We start from the raw sequence: 20,993 nt of genomic DNA on the forward strand, positions 1-20,993 counted from the left end.
TCTTGTGCACGGTCTTGTTCTGTGGCTGATGAAATGTAGCTTTGGAGAGCAAAGCAGAAGTGTGGAGCCCTGGGGTTCCAGGGTTAGATTAGCTTCTGTGCCGTTAATTCTGGCTGGTTTCCGTTGTGGTGTGACTGCCTGGGCTGGAAAACTCTCAAAGCTGGTAGCTCATTGTGCTGGGTAAGGACTCACATGGACACTAGGGCTTCTTGCTAAAAATGTAACTGTGTCAGAGTCTGCTGCAGGGAACAATATTTCTGTGTTCTGTCTCCTAGGAATGCAACAAACCCCGAGAGGCCTTTGGATTTGAACAAGCTGTCAGGGAATATACTCTCCAGAGCTTTGGTGAAATGGCTGATAACTTCAAGTCTGATTATTTCAACATGCCGGTCCATGTGAGTTTCAGCTTTTCTTGGGATTCCTTGTAAGGGAAAAAGAGAAGAGCTTTCAGCTGGTCTTGGATTTTTGCTAAGACATCTTAGCCTTGTTTAAAGAGGCACCATAAGCTTCAAACATGTAAACAAATTATTTAGCTTGCTTGCATCTGGTCTCATTTCAAATTCATTTTACCCTTTCCTTGCAATGGGCAGACAGCTTTTATTGCTTGTGTTAGAGTTTACTGTACTGGGCACACTCTAGTTAATGTTCTTGCCCCTTTTTGATAAACTGGACTAAGTATCTTACTCATTTGGCATAGGGGCCCTTTTCCTGCCCTCTCTATGCCTTTTGTCTTGGTTTAGTTTGTCCAGAGGATAAATCTTTGTTTTTCTTCATCTTACAGTCTTTCCTTGTAGACAAGTCAATAGACTGAATCTGTCTGATAATCACAGTGGGTTTGGGTTTTTTTGTTTTTTTGTTATGCATCACAGCAGCATTTTTCAAACTAGAATTTCTGCTTTGGCCCAGTTCCACTGTCCTGTGGACTGCCTTCAGCCCCTAGGTCTTTGTCCTCTCATGGTTCTTTGGTAATTTATGGGCATTCTTGATGAAGCCTCTACCTTTTAAGGACTCCAGTTTATGAGACAACTCTGGGACATGGAACAAAGCTTATTTTAAGAATAAGCTGCATAAATGAATACATGTAAGAGTAATGATCAGTTATATGGAGATCAAACTCCTGAACACAGTTTTATATCTGGATTTCCTTACTGTTGTTCAGAAATCCTGGTCATTATCCTCTGAAATAGTTTGGAATTTGGGTGCTGGTTTGTTCTTTGCTGCTTAATTTCTGCTGGCTGTCTCCTCTTCCCCCTGTGTTTTGCTGTATGTCTGGTGATTCCATCTTCTGTTTATTCCTTCTCTCTGAAACATTCCAGCCATTATGGAGGAATACAGACCAAAACTATGACTTTGAAGAGATGGAGAGGAGAGGGGGAGTGACCTTGGTGTATGAAAATGCATGGAGAGTTAATAGTGATTTATTGCTTCAATGATAATTTCTGTTATCTGCACATACCATAACCTCTCTTCTGCTTTCAGATGGTTCCCACTGAGCTGGTAGAAAAAGAATTCTGGAGATTAGTGAGCAGCATAGAGGAAGATGTTATTGTGGAGTATGGGGCTGATATCTCATCCAAGGACTTTGGGAGTGGCTTCCCAGTGAAGGATGGCCGGCGAAAGCTGATGCCAGAGGAGGAGGTGAGGAACAGCATGTGCAAACTGACCCCATTCTTTGCTCTGTGTAAGAGTTCACATTTAGACTTTAGGTCAGAAATCATTGTGGGTTTTTTCATGAAGAAATTGTTTCAGGCTTTTACATTCCTTTTGAGCAGGGCATTAATCTGATATTTGAGGTTGTTTTCCATATCTGGTTGCTGGTAACCAAGGTCTGTTTCATGATTGAAGTCACACCTGTTTTCTATCACTTAATCTTAGCAGGCAAAGATGTGCAAGTAGTTGCAGTTTGTCTGAGTATGAGGAGACTATTTAATATTTTTTCTTTCTTGTTCCAAACCTTTTCATTATGGAGTTGGTTACAGAAACATAATTCTGTCCTCCTTAGGATGTTCTTAATGAGTGAAACAAACGAATTTGATTTAGCTTGTTTCTGTGTACATACTGTAATAATGTAGATGTAGATACTGCATTCAATTACAAGAAATTCTATCAAGTTCATCTGGTAAGTGTATTACCTATTTTCCCTCAGACCTTACTGTAGCAAAGCAATTTTCTTGCTGCTTGTATGCTGAAATTCAGACAAAGTCAAGGTGTGGTTTCCTGATTACACAGCCCCAAATCAATTTATACTGCTCACTGGAAGATGTAATCCTGTTCACTATCATCTTCCACCTCTTCCTGCACCTTCCTGTGTGTACCTCTGTTGGCTATGCTGTGACTGTAGCTGCTTAGTGAGTCAGCACTGATACTTCTTAAAAAATTTCTTAACCAGATCACTTAAGTCTTTTGACTCACTGCAATGTCTTTGTAGTGTTAGAGCAGAGGAAGCAGCAGCAATGTTTGGCTGAGCTGAGGGTCTGGCCAGTCCTTTCAGCAGCTATGGGATATATCTAAAATCCCAATCAATCTGTGCTTACAACTTTTACAAAAGTGGAAAGTGGATTAATGCTAAAGCACAGTAGTGGGCTTTTAAGGCTGTCTGGATTATAGTTTTTTTTTTAACAAATTGTGTGTATTTGAAAGTAAAGGTGAGAGTGCTTAACAGGTGATGCTGTCCTCTCAAACATGAGTGTGAAGAAATTTCTTCCCTTGAGAAAACTTTCTAAAATAATCTGTACAGGAGATCAGCATCCAGTGCAGCATGGTAAAATGGGTGTTTTAAAAAAAGCTGAAATAGTAACATGAGATTCACTGTGTTGTTTTTAAGTTTTCCTGTATTACTCAAGACTTGTATCTTTAGGTCTTCTGCTGGCATTGCTGGTATTTTGTTCTACCAGAAAACCTGCAGTCTTGTGATGGGGAAGAAACCAAAACCTGTGTGTGTCAGCCTTGAGCCAGAGAAGATGGGCTATGTTGAAATACTAGGACTATTACTAAAATCTTAGTGTGATTATTTGATGACTACGGTATTTAAGGAATTATTTCTGGCTTTGGTGTTCCATTGTTGCAGGAAATATCCCATTATCTACTATAGAAATGGATAAGTTGATGTTTTCATTTGTACTTTCCTTTTCTGCACTTGATGTCCTTAACGTTCTTCTGATGTGTTCAAATTTTCCTCTTTTGGCAGGATTATGCTCTCTCTGGTTGGAACTTGAACAACATGCCCATTCTGGAGCAGTCAGTGCTTGCTCACATCAATGCAGACATCTCTGGCATGAAGGTGCCCTGGCTGTATGTGGGGATGTGCTTCTCCTCCTTCTGCTGGCACATTGAGGACCACTGGAGCTATTCCATCAACTACCTGCACTGGTATGGGCTGTCCTTTGTGCATCTACCTTACACTGCCCTCTTGGCTTTAGGAAGTTTGTGGTTTTATTTCAAAGTGCCTCTGCACACCGAGGACATTGTAAATGCAGAGCTGAATGTGCAGAGTGGTCTGTGTTCTTAGCTGTGGCTGATGGAAGGTGAATACAGATGGTTTTTAAAGCATTGTAGTGGGTTCAAGGCAAAGCATTCAATTAAGGCAAACCCAGGACAAGCAGATTAGATTAGATAATTAGATTCTCATTAACTGATGAAATATTCTGGTGTGGCCAACATTGCAGTGTCACCATAAAATTGTGCTTTACAGGATCCTATATTTTTAAGAAGTGTTTTTTTGTTCAGAACTGAGTTAAGAGTTGTTCACTGGTTCCCTCCTTTATGATTTAAATTTGGGATGTGTGTGTGCTAGAAGCAGAGTCTGCTGTCTCATGGCTTCTAGAGGCATCAGAGCATCCAGCAGCAGATCCATGTAGGAAATACCCCTTATAAAGAGGAATTAGGAAGTAATTCTGCCTTTTGGGACAGTCCTGAAAGTGTTGTGCAGTTCAGCTTTTGTGTCTGAATAGAAGATTCGTGACAGATTACTGTGGGAATTGCAGTGTTCCCGGTGTGTCTGACATTGTCACACTGAGTGGAGCAGGGGGGAAGATGGAGAGGGAGCTGTGGGAAGCTTTGGAAAGGTTGCTGGACATGGGAGAGATGAGCTGATGGCCTTCAAACCATCAGCTCAGAAAAGCTGCACGTCTTTGACAAAGCACGCTCGCTAGCCAGGTCTGATGGGTGCCCATCGGGAATGCCCGCTCGGGAAGGGCATTACTGTTCCCGGTTGAGATGCTGATGAGCTGCTCCATGTGTCCGTCGGTCCGGCGGGGGTCCGTGTGTCCGTCTGGCTTCTGTCCCTGCTTTTCTTCCAGGAGCGGGCACTGCCGGCTGCTGCCAGCAGAGGGCACCGCAGCCCGCCGGGAATGCCGCTCCCGCCTCTGGGATAATGCACGTCCACAGGGATAATGCATGTCCACACGGCTGTGTGAGCAGATTCCTGCTTGTACTTGCTAAAATCGAGTAAAACAGATTTTAAACAGATATCTCAGCTCTGTGCATGCTAGGGCTGGCAGTTAGTTTTGGTTAGAAAAGGACTGGAATAGTGCTTGATTGATTATTTGGTTAGTCTTGGTCCTGTTAGTCTTTTTGTTCCCTTGTACTTAAGTAATCCAGGTTGTTTGGCATTTTTTGTCTTAATAGTCCAGTGGATCCCAAATTTTTAGTAATTAGTTAGGAATTAGAGATTGTATTTTACTCCACTGGCTGTTCTGTTGGTTTTAGGAATATAACTTCAAGCCTAACTGAATGGAGGAGTACCATGATCTTTCTTAGACTGTAGGTGTGACAGCCAAGGTTTTGTTTATTAAACCAAATTCCTTCTTCCTGAAGGAAAATAATTGCCTATTTTACCCTTTTGGGGAGCATGGTAAGTGACAATTCTCTTCCGTGTTAAGCTTGTCAAGGCAAATCTTCTGCAAAGTATGTTGAGAACTGTGTTGGATAACTGATTTTTCAGGTTAGAGTAATACATCCTGAAGAAGATGCTTGTTGATTAAAGACATTTTTTTAATCTAGGTGTAAAATGGCTTATGAGGCCAGTGCTGCTGGCTGTGAGGTGTGCTTTACAGCTGGGTGGCACCATCAGCTCCCTCTCTCCCTTGTGCTCATTCCTGTGCTTGTGTTTTGGTAGGGGAGAGCCCAAGACATGGTATGGTGTGCCCTCTCATGCAGCAGAGCAGCTGGAAGATGTGATGAAGGAATTGGCTCCTGAGCTGTTTGAGTCCCAGCCTGATCTCCTGCATCAGCTGGTCACTATTATGAACCCCAATGTGCTGATGGAACATGGTGTACCAGTGAGTAGCACACAAGCATTTTTTACATAAGTACTTCTATGTGCTCTCTTTTCTTCATTCTCTGCCAGATTGGTATAACAATGGTTTGGCATAACTCTGAAGAATTTTTATTTCCATATTCATTACTTATAGGGTGTTTTTAAAAGCTGTTTTTTAGACTCTTCCCTGGACTAACCAGGAAATTTAAATTTTCTTATAACAGGAAGTGAGTGTGCCAAGCTTCCTACGTAAAATACCTTCCACAACAAGCATGTGCTGTGTATTACAGTTAATTTTTAATTTAAAAAATCCCCTGCCTTGTGTAACAGAAAGTTTGTCTGAAATGCCTTTAAAAACTCTTGACAGTAAAATACTTGTCTTGCATTCAGTAGAAATCTCAGCATTGCAAAATGCTTTTCTGACCAAACATAATTGACTGCAGACCTCTAAGCAGTAGTCACTATCATTTGCTTTTGTCTTAGGATAAATTGCTTCCCTGGCAAATACCCCAACAAAGCAAACCATCAACTTTTTTCCAGAAGCTTTTGCATTTTTTGGTACAACGGATTAAATGGTGGTAGAGAAACATCCCTTTTGGGATTCATAAAGACAGTTTTCAACTGTTGCTTATATATTCTGAAAAAAGCTGTAAATTGAGTATTCATGTTCAGAAGGCAAAAACAATCCTTACCACTACTGGGATAGCTGTTACCTGTGGTGATCTATGGGTACAGAAAGTGGTGTTCAAACATCTTGTACTTTTGTGTCTTCAGCTGTTGCATGTTATATATTTTTTTCATTCCTTTATCCTCCCCTTTTTAGGTTTTCAGGACAAATCAGTGTGCTGGCGAGTTTGTTGTGACCTTTCCTCGTGCCTATCACTCTGGATTTAACCAGGGATATAACTTTGCTGAAGCTGTGAACTTCTGCACTGCTGACTGGGTCTGTTCTTTTGTATAATTTGCTATGTGACTTTTGCAAGTGGTGTGTTAGTAACTTCACTACCTGAAAGCTCTTTTCAGTTAAACAGTGTATTTTATATTTATAGTTCTTGGGATAGCAGTTAGAAACTGAAGGAAGTTTCATTATACAAAGTAATTCTAATTTTAGGCAACTTCAAACTGAAACTTTGAGCACGTTCTTCCTTTTTAATTACTGGTTAACCAAAAAGTGGCATCTCACAGTAGCTTTAGCTGTGATACCACTTCCTGAATTTGATACAGGTCTGTGTCCTGTCTTGAAGTACTGTTGTCATTTGGATATTGGAGATAGGCTTATAAGAGTCTTTGTTTCTCCTTTGTTCCAGCTCATTGTGTCTTTTAATCATATTAGTGCTGTTCTGATAGCTGTGCCACGTCAGTGCATAGCTCATGTGGGTTGTTCAGGAAACTGTCAAAGGAGTGTTCTGTTACTATCCAGGGTTAACAGTTGGAAGTTAGGATCTCATCTCTAGTTTATTTATCTCTAGGTTTGTCTTTTAAACAATGAATGGACATTTGTCTTTTTTGGGGACTTTTATTCTTTTAGCAGAAAAATTGTCTGCAGGACTGGCATTGTGTCAGGGCTCTTTTCTTTCCTCCAACACTCATGATGGAATATGAGTGTAGCCTCTGAGAAAAACTGCACCAGCCATGTGAAATTTCCTTTGCTTACGTAAAATGTAACCAGAAATATGTGCAGCAAATTAATTTAGCATCTTTTTGCTTCAGAAGGCACAAAATGAGTGATACCAGTTCTGGTTAACTGTAGGAATCTTAGGGTTAAATGTCTATGTCCACCATAGTAATATCCAGAGGGGAATATATTCACCTTAGTGTGGACCAGGTGACTTCTCTTTGGTGCCAGTTTCTTGCCACTGGAAGTAAAAAGAGCCTTAGGACAACAACTCTTAAACATTTGTCTCTACATTAGGTGCATAAGGTTATGGAAAATGCCCCTCCCCAGCATTGATACCCTCTCTGTCCTCATCTGTGACATGATTTAAGGTTGTTAGAATCTTATTGAATACAGGGGAATGATTGGCATCTGACTCCATTGATTCACAATGCTGAACAATTGCTTTATTAAACTGTATTACATTATACTGTATTATATTAAAGTGTACTAGAAGGATACCATATTATACTATACAAAGATATATACTAAAGGACAGCCTTGAGACAGCCAGGACACAGCTTTGACCCAATAGGCCAATTAATAAAAACAACCATCACCAGAATCCAATTAAGAACTCCCTTCAAGTGAACAATCTTCCTAACACATTCCACATGTGCAAAAACAACAGGAGCAGCAACTTGAGATAAGAATTGCTTTCTCTTCTGTCTGTGCTTCTCCAGGAAAAAACCTGAGAGAGAGAATTATCTCTCTGTTCAGAGAATGTGAATGCCACAGAATTTTCTCTGTCCCATCAAAGACAGCTCTTGGGTTGTCTTTTCCCATTTTTTTCTCCAAGAAAGGAGAATGGGAACTGAGAGATGATTTTTTTCCCTGAATGATGATGATGTTTCTGTAGCTCCCCATTGGACGCCAGTGTGTGAGTCACTACCGGAGGCTGGGACGTCACTGTGTTTTCTCCCATGAAGAGCTGATCTTCAAGATGGCTGCAGATCCTGAGTGCCTGGATGTAGGGCTGGCTGCCATGGTCTGCAAGGAGATGACTCTCTTGATAGAGGAGGAGACACGCCTGAGGGAGTCTGTTGTACAGATGGTGAGTAATAAATGCTTGCAAAAGAACTTTCTGCTTCCCTCTCCCCCTGCTTGCATTAGAAATTTTGAGCAAGTGGCTAATTCTTCTTGTCAGGGGGTGTTGATGTCTGAGGAAGAGGTGTTTGAGCTGGTTCCAGATGACGAACGTCAGTGCACAGCCTGCAGAACCACGTGCTTCTTGTCAGCTCTGACGTGTTCCTGCAATCCTGAGCGCCTGGTGTGCTTGTACCATCCTTCTGATTTATGTCCCTGTCCCATGCAGAAGAAGTGTCTAAGGTACACAGGATATTTCTGTCCCTGCTTTTCTTCCATGTCCAATAGTTTGCTGTAGCCCAGTGGCCAAATACATTTGGTAACACTCTTTTTCTCCTTCATTTAAGGAGTATTTTTATCCACTTTGTTTCTTGGTTCCTAGGTGAACAAGTGTTGTACATGTGTGGTGTTTTTGGGGTCCCCTGTCGTGGGGAGGAAAGATGAATCGGACTCCATGTTCTTAGAAGGCTAATTTATCATTTTATGATATTATGTTAAAGAGTACTATACTAAAACTATATTAAAGAATAGAGAAAGGATACTTACAGAAGGCTTAAAGATAATAATGAAAAACTTGTGACTCTTTCCTCAGAGTCTGACACAGCCTGACTGTGATTGGTCATTAAGCAAAAAACATTTAAGTCATTTGACCATCACATTTGGTTGTTTTGGTCATGACCATCACAATTGGTCATTAAGTCAAAACAATTCACATGTTGGATAAACAATCTCCAACCACATTCCAAAGCAGCAAAACACAGGAGAAGCAAATGAGATAAAATTGTTTTCATTTTTCTCTGAGGCTTCTAGCTTCCCAGGAGAAGAATCTGTTGGGGGATAGAATATAAGAAAATATAGTGTAGGAAGTAATCTTACCCCTAAGGAGTTGCAGCTGGGCCAATTATCAAAGATTAGGAACAGGCTTGACTTTAACAGGCCACAGCTGTAACCAATGAGAAGAAGAGTGCTATAAAAGAGTGGGGTGGCTGAGTGAGAAAGGAACTGGAGTCACTTGGCTGATGTGTGAAGAAGGAAGAGTCAGTGCTCTGAGGAGAAGCCCATGAGAAACACCAAGAAGGTATGGAACTTCTGTGATAAGGAGACAACAGTATGGAGCCCCTGCAATAAGGTGACAAGAAGAATCCTGGGCAAAGGATTTTTCAGAAAATATGATAGTGACGTTCATGTTCTGTTTTTCTGGCCTTGCTGTAGCTGGAAAAACTCAATGTTATTAATATCCTGATTTCATGTGGGCATTAAAACTTTCTGTCTTCTTCCATACCCTCAGGTACCGGTATCCACTAGAAGACCTTCCTTCTTTGTTGTATGGAGTGAAGGTTAGAGCACAGTCCTACGACACTTGGGTCAGTAGAGTTACAGAGGCTCTGTCTGCCAATCTCAACCACAAGAAAGGTCAGACTTCTGTCATTCTTAATAGGATTTCCTGAAACTCCTGCATGTGTTCTGTCCTGTCATTAGCCTTGTGCATTTCAAATTCAACTATGCTGTTGGAATCTTGATTGAAAGCCATCGAAGCCATCTAAAATCTTTCTTTTTTGCATACAAATAATTTATGTGCTCTTTTTACAGATGTGATTGAGCTGAGAGTAATGTTGGAGGATGCTGAAGACAGGAAATACCCAGAGAACGATCTTTTCCGCAGGCTCCGAGATGCTGTGAAGGAAGCAGAGACCTGTGCTTCAGTAGCACAGCTCCTTCTGAGCAAAAAGCAAAAACACAGGTAGGAACGGCAGCTTTTCAGTACTTTCCATCTCCCTCTTTGTTGCTTCATTGGACTTGGAAGAGTTAAATACCCTGAGGTTTTACTGTATGCTGTGTGCAATCTTCTCTGTGTTTCCTTTCCTTAGTGCTGTGAGTCACTGAGAGGTAGGGAGGGGTAGAGGCAGATACAGTGGCACAAATGGCCCAAAGGTGGGCTTAGCTGGAATGTTACAAACATTCTGCTTTTAGCTGACTTATGTGCTGAAATGTGAAATCCTTTTGGGGAAGTTGTATTTGATTGCTGATGAAGTATTTTGCTGAACATGTGAGAGAATTGTAGGGAGAGACAGCTGGTCTGCTGCAGCCACTGCTCCTCATCACTGTCTGTTGGAGCCTGCAGGATTCTTTATTCCCCTCTGAGGTTTAGCTGGTGTGTAATTATATTTGATCATTAATCTAAATTTTACATTTACAACATTATCTAAGTCCATAGCATAAGATAGATTTTTTTTTTTTTATTCTTTACTATTTCTGTAGTATTAAAATATAGATTCATTAGTAGGGAACAACTCTTCAGTATTTGCAATCTGTTGTACTTTGGAAGTTGTGCCTGCCAGTGATCTGTACCCCAAGTATTTAATTTATGCAGTGTGTCACTTTTAAGTCTCTTACTCCATTCAGTGGGCTTGTTACACTTGCTTTGAGGGATATTTAATGGAAATGTCTTTGCAGAACCTGTCTCACTGAATATCAGTCCTCTGTTGCAAGGTCAGTTTCAGCATTTCTCTGGCTACAAGAGAGAAAAAGCACTGGATAACAAGACTTGTGTTCAGGGCTTGTTGCTGTTACAGATCTCAGATTCTTTCAGTGCCTGGCACATGAGACAACTTCCTGAGCTGCCTAAAGCAGACTTCATGGGGCTATATTCTTTTATTTGTGACAAACTCAGTTTGAAACTCACCTACACAATTGTACCTCTGAAGGGCAGGGTAAATGATCCTGCAGGGACTTGGGGGAATTGCATTAAATTTTCTTTTCAGGATTTTGGAGTTCTTGTTGAGTTCCAATTACGTTTTTCTTTTTGAGTTCTTAGGTGATTAAATGTTTTTGGTAACTTCTCAGTAATCCTGATAGATAATTTCTGTCACTGTGAATAGGATAATCATGTCTCTCACCTAATAGTTAATTATGCCCATTTGTGCAGCAGAGTGAGCCAGGACAGTGGAAGGACACGGACCAAGCTGACCATGGAGGAGCTTAAAGCGTTTGTGCAGCAGCTGTTCAGCTTGCCCTGTGTCATCAGCCAGGCCCGACAAGTCAAGGTAAGATTGCATCTGCTCCTCTGATTGTGTTGTGCCTTTGACTTTGTTCTGGTTTGTGGTAGTATGTTTTTTTAAACAGACAATTTGGCCTGGTGTAGAGGATGAAAAGCTTCTGATGTAAAACATGTGTGCACTTTTTCCAGGTGCCTGGTGCAACAGGTGGTGTCAGATGTGATAGTGCTGCTAAACAAAGATGGAAGATCCCCTTCCCCTGTCACTGTCCAGACAGCCCAGTACTAAATCTCTGAACCAGTGACTCTTATTCCACCATCATTAATGCTCTCTGTAGAGGTTCAGTTTCTGGCTAAATCCTACCCTTTATTGTAGAAACCTCTGAGTGTTACCCTGGTGTGCTTTTTCAGGGCAGCAGGAGAGCAGTGCCACATTGTTATTCCCTAAATACATCTCAGCCTTGCTTTCCAGCTACAGCCTTCTTAATCTGTATGCATGGCCTGCATTTCTTGCCCTTCATATATATCTTTGCACCTGTCTCTGGCTGAATCTAGACTAATAAGTAATCCAGATCATACTGATTCCCCTGGCTGCTATTACCATTTATCTTTCTGGCACTCTGCATCATAGCAATTGTTTTCAGCAGCAGTCTTCATTTGTTTCTCTGTCACTGGTGATGAAATACTAAACAACGTTTCACCTACTAACCAACTTGTAGAAAACTCCTTAAGAAACATCCTTAATAAAGATTTTTTGCTTAGAATAATGCTTCCTGAGATGTATGTTAATACTTATTAAACCTGCATGCTCTGCTTGTACACTTGTACAGATGTTGTGTAGTACTAGAGGGCCTAAAATCCTGTGCATTACCATAGGTGCAGCTGCTGCTACATATCAAACATACAGTTCAAAAATAAGTTAGTTTTTTTTAGAAGGCCTTTTTTCCATAAGTGTTTGTATGTCATGAAAGTTTTTATATAAACTTTTCCATGATAGTTCAGTGTTGATAAGAGAGACTTTACATTGGAATTTCTTATTGTTTATGTAATATTGGTATTTTTTCTGAAAACAACTTCCTTCAGAAAACCATAGGGCTCTAGTGTGCAGGTTTGCCAGGCTTGTTGATGCTGTCTTTGTCCTTCAAGGGTGTTCTTTACCAGTTTGCTGGCATCTAATAAAGTGGAAAGTGCTTTCTCATCCTCATATGATAGGATGGTTTTACTTCACTTCTTTACACACACATTAGTATTACACATATTATTAGTATTAGTAAAAATACTAATATTTATTAATGAAATGTTATTATCATCTATTAGGTAGACATGTAAGATTGTTCTCAGAAAGGCTTTTTTGTTTTTAATGTATTTAAAACCTGCTTCTAATTAAAACATAGTTCATAGATGAGAGGGCTGCAGGCATAGAATTTACTCTTAACAGTTTCAGCTTGTATTTTTGTCTAATGCCTTCTCCCAGCTAGTCCATCTTCCCTCACCCCTCAGCATTAGGGAGGAATCTGGTTCTAGTTGAAGTACTCTGCCTATGCATGTGCATGCTCTTGAAGCCTCAGTATAATCACTAGTCAATAAATAAATAGTTATCATTTTTCTGATTACAAACTGTAGTCTTTTCATTTCTGAATGAAGTCAGATAATGATCATTTATGCCTAAGCACTCGCTAGCTTGTAGCATGGCATTTGAATGCAATTATCCATCATGATGAATAGCAAAATGATTGTCATGTTGGATGATGAATATTTTCTAACACAAAAGGCATTGTAATTATTAAACTGTAACATTAATTTACTGTTGCCACTATGAAGCATTCAGAGTATGTTCCCTAAATCACAATCTTTATGATGTAGATCTTGTTTTTTCTTACAAATGCCTTCTGATTTTCAGGCAGACATGAAAAGCAGTATCAGCCAAAAAAGGCATAACCTAAGGGTTAGGAAATGCAGGGTTTGCTCATGGTTGTGCCATTGGCTTGCTGTCAGAAATGCCTGTCTTGTAACAGACTTGAGGGTGAATCCATGGAGTATCTTGCTTGAATGTCCTTGAATGGGTCTCCTGCAGAGATTCTTTCCTGTTTGCTCTCTTTGATTTTTTTTTTCATTGCAGTGCCAAAACATGAGGATGAGGACAACTGCAGCAGTGCAGTTGGATTTCTATGAAATTGTCTCCTTTAATAAGAGGGTTTTGCATTTTCATTTCTTTCTTTACTGCAATAAATCCCTGATGCTTAAAAGTGGTAGTCCTGCTTTAGGGAATATTACTTTCAGACTTCACCATTGTTATTTTTGGGACCTGTGGTATTCATGTTCTCACACATTTCTGGCTTGTTATTTCTCCTCAGCATGTTTTGTTCTGCTTTGTGTTGCTGTCATTACTGTAATGCCCCTGACACTATTGAAATGATGACCTGCTTGCAGAGGTCTCTCTTCTCCCCACTATTTTAAAATGATTATTGACTGAGCAGTACTGAATATTGTTTTGTTGGGAGCTGTTGTCATTTGCAGTTGTACTATTTTAGGTGCAGAGTTTGATGCAACTGATGTGCCTAGGGCATGAAACATTAGGCCATCAAATAAGTTTAGATGGTCTGTTACTTAATTTTTGTCACACTTGATGGCTTATGACAGCTAGCTGGCATTGTGTGTAGAAGCTCAGACTGATGATGTGATGATCACATACAGATTCACAGCTGGCTGATCCCTCAGTTGCATTTTCTTTTGGATTCTGTGGGTGTTTTTCCCTAATTGATTTGTGCTGTATGTTACTTCAGAATCTGCTCGATGATGTGGAAGAGTTTCATGAGCGTGCTCAGGAAGCCATGATTGATGAGATCCCAGACTCTTCCAAGCTGCAGGAGTTGATAGACATGGGCTCTGGCCTTTATGTTGAACTTCCTGAGCTGCCAAGGTTGAAGCAGGAGCTGCAGCAGGCACGGTGGCTGGATGAGGTGAGGTCCACCCTCTTGGATCCCCAGAGAGTCACCCTGGATGTGATGAAGAAGCTGATTGACTCTGGTGTGGGCCTGGCACCACATCACGCTGTAGAAAAAGCCATGGCTGAGCTGCAGGAGCTGCTCACAGTCTCAGAGAGGTGGGAGGAGAAGGCCAAGGTCTGCCTGCAGGCCAGGTGAGTGTTCCTTACAAACTGTTCTTACAGGCCACACACTTTTGTGTGCTCTTGTGAGGTGGGCCCTTGAAGCTGTAGTTGCCTTTCTTATTTTGTTGTTTTATTTTTTTTTTAGCTTCTCAGCAGTTAGATTGTTCTAGAGTTGGACTTGAGATTGAATTGCAGAAATGTTGATTCCCTGTCATGTTGCACAGTGACAGGAGGATAAGGCTGTGTATGTTGCTGCTGCCCTTGCTATTCATCCCTCTCCACAAAGAGCTCTGACTAAGCTACCAACAAGAGACAGCTTTCCTGGTGGTTAGGGTTTGTGATTTTGTGCCATTCTAAGCTTGATTGTGGCAAGCCCACAATCAGCTTTCTCACCTCCTGTTATTTGGTAGCCTCCAAGCATAGAGCCATGGTGTCCTACCCTGCAGTGTAGTGGTTGAATTGCATCACCAGCTGTCAAATTTATGCCTTTAGATGACTGGTTTTTGAGAGAAGGCTGGAATTGGGTTTTTCTTGCTCTAGACCACGCCAGAGTATGATGGCTCTGGAGGGCATTGTGAACGAGGCCAAGAACATCCCTGCGTACCTGCCCAATGTGCTGGCACTGAAAGAAGCCTTGCAGAGAGCTAGAGACTGGACAGCCAAAGTGGAGGCCATTCAGGTAGGGGTCACAGCAGGGCCTGGAATCTTCTGCTTGCACTCTTTTATTTGGATGTGTCTTTTATTCCTGGCACCTCTCCTCACAAAGGTGGTCTGAAGAGAAGCCTTATGGCTCTTAAATGTGCTCACCAGAGCTCGTGTACTTGATTTTCTTTTTGTGCATTTGTTTCCCCACTGGCTATCCAATTTCTGTTTCCCTTCCTTTTATGTATTTCAGAGCAGATAGGAAAGCCAGCAAATTCATTATGATATGGTATTTGGTTTTGGAACTGTTCAGTATGCTGTCACTGAAAATATTTAGCTGCAGCAGAGGGTGCTCTCAGGTTTTCAATTTTGGATCTGCCTGTGGAAATTTTGTTTTTATGGAAATTTGTTTTTTTAATGGCAATGGTGGCCAGGATTTTCTGAAAAAGATGAATTAGTTCAGAAACCTCCCTTTCTGTTGGTCTACCCACATGATTTGGTTCCAAGTTCTGTTATATTTGTGGGTGCTGATTGCTGAACTAGAGCTGCTTATCTCATACCAGGTATTGTTGGGAGTTGAAATGAGAATCCCAATAGATTTTGCATCAGCCCATATACAGCTCTTGCTGTTAAACAGACAGCATTTAGATTACTGTCTGGAAATGGAATGTTGCCTTACTGCCTCAGCCAGCTGGCCATATCAAAATGACTGTTAAAATAAAAGCTGTATGAAAGAATTGTTTAAAATAACAGTAGATTGTCACTGCCTAAAACAGAGTTCCATAGGAAAGGAAAGGAGGGCAGTGTTTCAAAGTAGTGTACGGCTTGAAATTAGGCTGACAGCTGATATAATGATGGAATTGTTGACTTGGAAAAATTTGTTTCACCCCAGAATGGGAGCAACTATGCCTACCTGGAGCAGCTGGAGAGCTTGTCTGCCAAGGGCCGCCCCATCCCGGTGCGCCTGGACGCGCTGCCCCAGCTCGAGTCCCAGGTGGCGGCAGCTCGCGCCTGGAGGGAGCGCACGGGAAGGACCTTCCTCAAGAAGAATTCCAGCTACAGCCTGCTACAGGTGAGCAGCACACACTTCCCTGTCTGAAGAAGGGAATAAGGGAAGGGAAGAACACGCTGCTCTGTCAGAAATTGGTCATGATGGCCCTCAGTTGTCTGGAGGGAAGAGCTGGTTCAGTGACACTGGATTACAGATCCTTTTCAGAATATAATTTCAGCTGTTCTTGGGTAAAAAGAATGAAAAAGGCAGAAAGTGTGTTAGGTTAGTCCTGCTTTATGTATAGACCTCATCTCTTTCTTGTGAAAGAAGAGGGGAAGTAAAGCATTTTTTTTGTCATTGAAGACACATAGACCTGATATAGACACAGACCTGTCTCAAATTGATTAATGTTTTCACTTGCCTCACTGTTCACATGCTAAGAAAATAGATTAGGTATTTTATAAACTGTTTTAACTATAAAAACAATTTAGTCAGCTACTGTTTATTTCACTTCAGTGAATGTAGTGACTGTCCTTGTTTTAATAAAAATCAATCATGTGTTTGAAGATCTGTCATATCTACTTGACAGACTTCCCTTTTGTAAGGAAAACAGTTCCAGTTCAGCTGCATTCTCAGAGGCTGTATTTTTATTCTCTTATGTTGTTGTTAATTCTCTGAGGTTTGTCTTCACTTTTAGTGAGATGTCCAAATCCAGACAGAATCCCCACTCTCTGACTTTACCTAGTGCCATGTGAAGTGCAGTAGTTACATTTTGTGTCTCAAAGGGGGGGGGGGGGGTACTGGTGTTTAATGTTTTCCAGTGGGATTTTTCCTATTGCAACCACATCAGACTCACTTCTGTTCACTTTGTGATACATTCTAGATACAGCTTTTTCTCTATATTCTTCTGCTTAAGTAATTATGTAATATGTTCTGGTTTTGCATCTTCCTAAATGTAGCAATTTGAGCTTTCCTATATTGAATTTAATTTGCTAGATTTTATATTTAAGTATGCATTCCAACTAGTCATGGTGACTTAAAGCTTTATTCTTGTCCTTAAAAGTGCTTTTCAGCCTCTCATATCAATATTGAAAGGCTTATAGTGTACTTCTAGGGGTTTTTCAGGCACCAAATTGTTGATGTAAATATGAAATAATTTTTAAGACTTCATACAGTAAGGAAACGATCAATTTGTGTGGTGCCCCAATGAAGGAAGGAATGATGAATCTGACTCCATGTTCTCAGAAGGCTAATTTATTATTTTATGATACTATATTATATTAAAGAATACTGTACTAAACTATAATAATCTGAAGAATACAGAAAAGGATACTTAAAGAATGCTAAAAAGATAATGAACAATGTTGTGTTGGGACACAACAGAGTCCCGAGACAGCTTGGCACTGATTGGTCAGTGAGTCAAGCAACTCACACCAGAATCCAGTAAAACAATCACCTGTGGGTAAACACTCTCCAAACATATTCCACATGTGAGCACAACATAGGAGAAACAAATGAGATAATAATTGTTTTCTTTTTTCTCTGAGGCTTCTCAGCCTCCCAGGAGAAAAATCCTGGGCAAAGGGATTTTTCAGAGAATGTTACTGCCACAGCCCCTGAAGAGAATGTTGAAGTATAGATGTCTAACTGCATGTAGTGTTTTGATTAGCTATATGCATGATGGTGTAATCTGAATAAATTCTGTAGTTAATCAGAAAACACAGGGGCTTTCAGTTTGACCTGCCATGTCACTGGTTGCTGATCACATTCCAGTTCCATAACTATAAGATACTTCTCTCCTTATCTGTTTATTCTCTTTTTCCTATTGGTTGACAGGTGTCAAAGGGTTAGATTGCTGAGTAGTTCTTGTTCCCTGGTATCACTGTTGTCATTCCTTGATGAGATGTCCCTGACAGGATAAGTTTCCTTGTGGTTCCAGGTTCTGAGCCCACGGACTGATATCGGTGTTTATGGGAGCAGTAAGAACAGGAGGAAGAGGGCAAAGGAGTTGATGGAGAAGGAAAAGGGGAAAGATCTTGACTTGGAATCCCTGAGTGAACTGGAGGATGGGCTGGAGGAGGCCAGGGATGCTGCAGCTGTGGTAAGGAGCAGTGAAAGGTGGTGTCTCCTGCTTGTGTGGGCTTAAGTAATCTCTAATCTATAGAAATTCATTGATAAATGACTTTTCCTGAAAGAGATACCTCATAATCTAGTGTTTGACACAAGAATGTAGTTTAACTTTATTTGCAGTGAAAGTAGAGATCAGAGTGTAACTGCTGGTATTTAATAACATTGGGTGTGTGTAAGACTTAAATGCTCTTGGGTTAGTATCTGTTGTTGCTCATCTAATATTAACATTTATTGAAATCATGTGGAAATAATGAGGGGCAGCTCTGTCTTAACCAGGACCAACACATATTTGGTTAGGTCAATTCTGTGATCAGCCTGCAAATGCTTGGTCATGGACACTGGGCTGGAGGGAATGTTTTATTTGGTTCCTCTTCTTTGGAGGATACTCATGCTGCTTATTAGAATAATTTGCTGACATCTGGCCGCCTTTCCCAAGTAACAAAGAAAATATATGCAGGGTCATTAATGTGGCTTATACACAATCTATTTTACTGTAGTATGTTTGATTATAGTTACTTGAATGGAAGCATTAAGGAAGTGCAAGTTGCTTCAGGACATATGTGGTCACTCAGATGCTTCTGAAACAATGCTCAGCTCCATTGTCTCAGTAACAGTTGAGTGGAATAGATTCTGATTTCTTCTCTGGAGTCAAAACCTGCGCTTCTTTTGGCCTTAGGACAGATTTAATTATAAACTTCAGAAACTTTGTAGATATTGAGAAGGTTATCTAAAGTTTACATAACATCTCTACCAGAAGGACTCTAGGGAGTAATGAGCAACTGAGGGGGAGGTATCTTAGATCTAATTAAAATTTTATCGTGTAGTTCCTAAATTTTGGGTGAGGTTTAGATACCTTCATCTGAGTTAGCTGGATTTTGTTTCTTGTTAATAAAATTAAATCTCTCTTAGCTGTGAAGGTCATGACACATGTTTTTCTCCTTGCTGGGCAGGTGGCTCTGTTCAAGGAGCGGGAACAGAAGGAAATTGAAGCCATGCACGCTCTCAGGGCAGCCAACTTGGCCAAGATGACCATGGTGGACCGGATCGAGGAGGTGAAGTTCTGTATCTGCCGCAAGACAGCCAGCGGCTTCATGCTGCAGTGCGAGCTGTGCAAGGACTGGTTCCACAGCGGCTGCGTGCCCCTGCCCAAGAGCAGCTCTCAGAAGAAGGGCTCCAGCTGGCAGGCCAAGGAGGTGAAGTTCCTGTGTCCCCTGTGCATGCGCTCGCGCCGGCCGCGCCTGGAGACCATCCTGTCGCTGCTGGTGTCCCTGCAGAAGCTGCCGGTGCGGCTGCCCGAGGGGGAGGCCCTGCAGTGCCTGACGGAGCGAGCCATGAGCTGGCAGGACCGGGCGCGCCAGGCCCTGGCCACCGACGAGCTCTCCTCTGCTCTGGCCAAGCTCTCCGTGCTCAGCCAGCGCATGGTGGAGCAGGCGGCTCGAGAGAAAACAGAGAAAATCATCAGTGCAGAGCTGCAGAAGGCAGCAGCTAATCCTGACCTGCAGGTAGGCGTGGGAAGGTCTTGCTGTTCCCTCTGTGTCAAAATGCCTTGTTTTTCTTGGAGAAAGGTGGGGGAAAGGGGAGGGCAGTGAAAAGCTGAGGATTACACATGGTAAAACTTCTCACTTAGTTCAGTGCTCTACAGGTTTTGGCTGGTTTCTGTTTTGTACATTGCTGCTTCAGGAACAGATCTATTCCTCTATACTCACTGTCAACAGCAACTGCTGAAGTTACTCAGAATTTAATCCTTTCTATACTGTTGACTTATAAGGGTTGTTCTTATTCAGTTTTTTATACATAGATGTTTTCCAGTGTGTTTAAAAAAAGATACAGATCATTATGCATTGTGTATGTAAGGAACATCAGGTCAGCTGGAACAGCTGGGTACAGGCCTCAAGATGTGTAAAACAGTTGCCACTTTGGTGTCCAAATTCTGTTTACCTCTTTATAGACTCCATCCTCACAGTATTTGTAACTTCTCATGGATTGCCACTCTCACAGGCATTTGGTGTCTTGTTAGTAAATTTCAGCAAGGAATGTAGTAAAACACTGGTAATTCCATAGCTGACCTCTTCACCTTGAGAGTGAGATCAGGTCATGTTGTGGTGAAGCTGTAATTTGTAGCACTGAAGAACAGTATCTAGATTTTCCATCACTATTATTAAAAAACAAGTAATCAGAATCTAACCAAACCTTTTACTTGGATATTTCCCTATCTTTTTCTCACTTCTTGCTGTAACTGGTCTGTTTTGTGATGTCCAGGCAGTTATCCTCAGGCCAAAAGAACCACGGTTTTCTTTGTTAATAACTCCTTAACTTTTACAGATTTTTCCTGAAAATTTTGTTGCTTCATTTCCATATTGCATTTTTTAGGGGCACTTGACAAGTTTTCAGCAGTCAGCCTTTAACAGAGTGATAGGGAGTGTGTCCTCATCCCCACGGCAGACTTTGGATTATGATGATGAAGAGACAGACTCTGATGAAGACATCAGGGAGACATATGGCTATGACATAAAGGTAGGTAATCCAGAGAGGTTTGTTTCCATGGAATAAGTACATCTGTCTTTTAATCAATTTTTTCCAGAATATTTACTGTATTTAAAACTATCTGTATATGTTCTGCCCAAGTGCCTGTGGCAGAAGAGGAACTTCTGGATTTTTTTCTGAATGCCCGCATTCTCTCAACTGTTGTCAAGTTATTTAATGTTTTTATGTAAAATTTCCAAAGTCCTTTCCTCCTTTGGAATTTCAAAAGGTGCCTTTTAATGCTGAGGAAAAAGATATACTTAAAAAGGGATTTGTATTTATAACACCCTGGAGGATGAACATTGTCTTTATGCCCCATTCAGAGATACCACGAGTCATAAATATAAGAATCTGTATGAAGAGCTCTTGGAAAATTTTTGCTACAGCAGGATGATTAGCCTTCAAAAACTGCATGCTGTGTAAGAAGTTTCCTGATGCCAGGGCTTTGTTCATGTTTTCATACCTTCCTCTTCATTCAGCCCTTGTATAAAGGAAGTACATGTGTTCCATTTTGGAGTGTGGAATTTTTTGAGACGAGATGTCTGGATCGTGTTGTAAAATTAGTGTCTGGATGCAGTACAGAAATTGTAACTGCAGTTAAATTTT

General features: G+C 41.1%; 1 protein-coding gene across 2 annotated transcripts in view; it reads left to right on the forward strand.

The window, feature by feature from the left end:
- Window positions 1-20,993, forward strand: part of KDM5A (lysine demethylase 5A) — a 49,299-nt gene that overhangs the window by 18,124 nt on the left and 10,182 nt on the right. Inside the window, exons 9-24 of one of the 2 annotated variants that reach the window (XM_058804508.1) lie at window positions 276-395; window positions 1,480-1,638; window positions 3,188-3,369; window positions 5,117-5,279; window positions 6,081-6,200; window positions 7,771-7,965; window positions 8,059-8,240; window positions 9,286-9,410; window positions 9,588-9,738; window positions 10,924-11,041; window positions 13,776-14,131; window positions 14,642-14,780; window positions 15,636-15,815; window positions 17,674-17,835; window positions 18,815-19,366; window positions 20,235-20,378. In XM_058804508.1, coding sequence (XP_058660491.1) covers window positions 276-395; window positions 1,480-1,638; window positions 3,188-3,369; window positions 5,117-5,279; window positions 6,081-6,200; window positions 7,771-7,965; window positions 8,059-8,240; window positions 9,286-9,410; window positions 9,588-9,738; window positions 10,924-11,041; window positions 13,776-14,131; window positions 14,642-14,780; window positions 15,636-15,815; window positions 17,674-17,835; window positions 18,815-19,366; window positions 20,235-20,378 — 3,048 coding nt within the window. The remainder of the gene's footprint in view (window positions 1-275; window positions 396-1,479; window positions 1,639-3,187; window positions 3,370-5,116; window positions 5,280-6,080; window positions 6,201-7,770; window positions 7,966-8,058; window positions 8,241-9,285; window positions 9,411-9,587; window positions 9,739-10,923; window positions 11,042-13,775; window positions 14,132-14,641; window positions 14,781-15,635; window positions 15,816-17,673; window positions 17,836-18,814; window positions 19,367-20,234; window positions 20,379-20,993) is intronic. The other variant, XM_058804510.1, reaches the window with a different exon arrangement.

This window comes from Ammospiza caudacuta, chromosome 5, assembly GCF_027887145.1.
Source record: "Ammospiza caudacuta isolate bAmmCau1 chromosome 5, bAmmCau1.pri, whole genome shotgun sequence".
In the NCBI taxonomy this organism is placed as follows: domain Eukaryota; kingdom Metazoa; phylum Chordata; class Aves; order Passeriformes; family Passerellidae; genus Ammospiza; species Ammospiza caudacuta.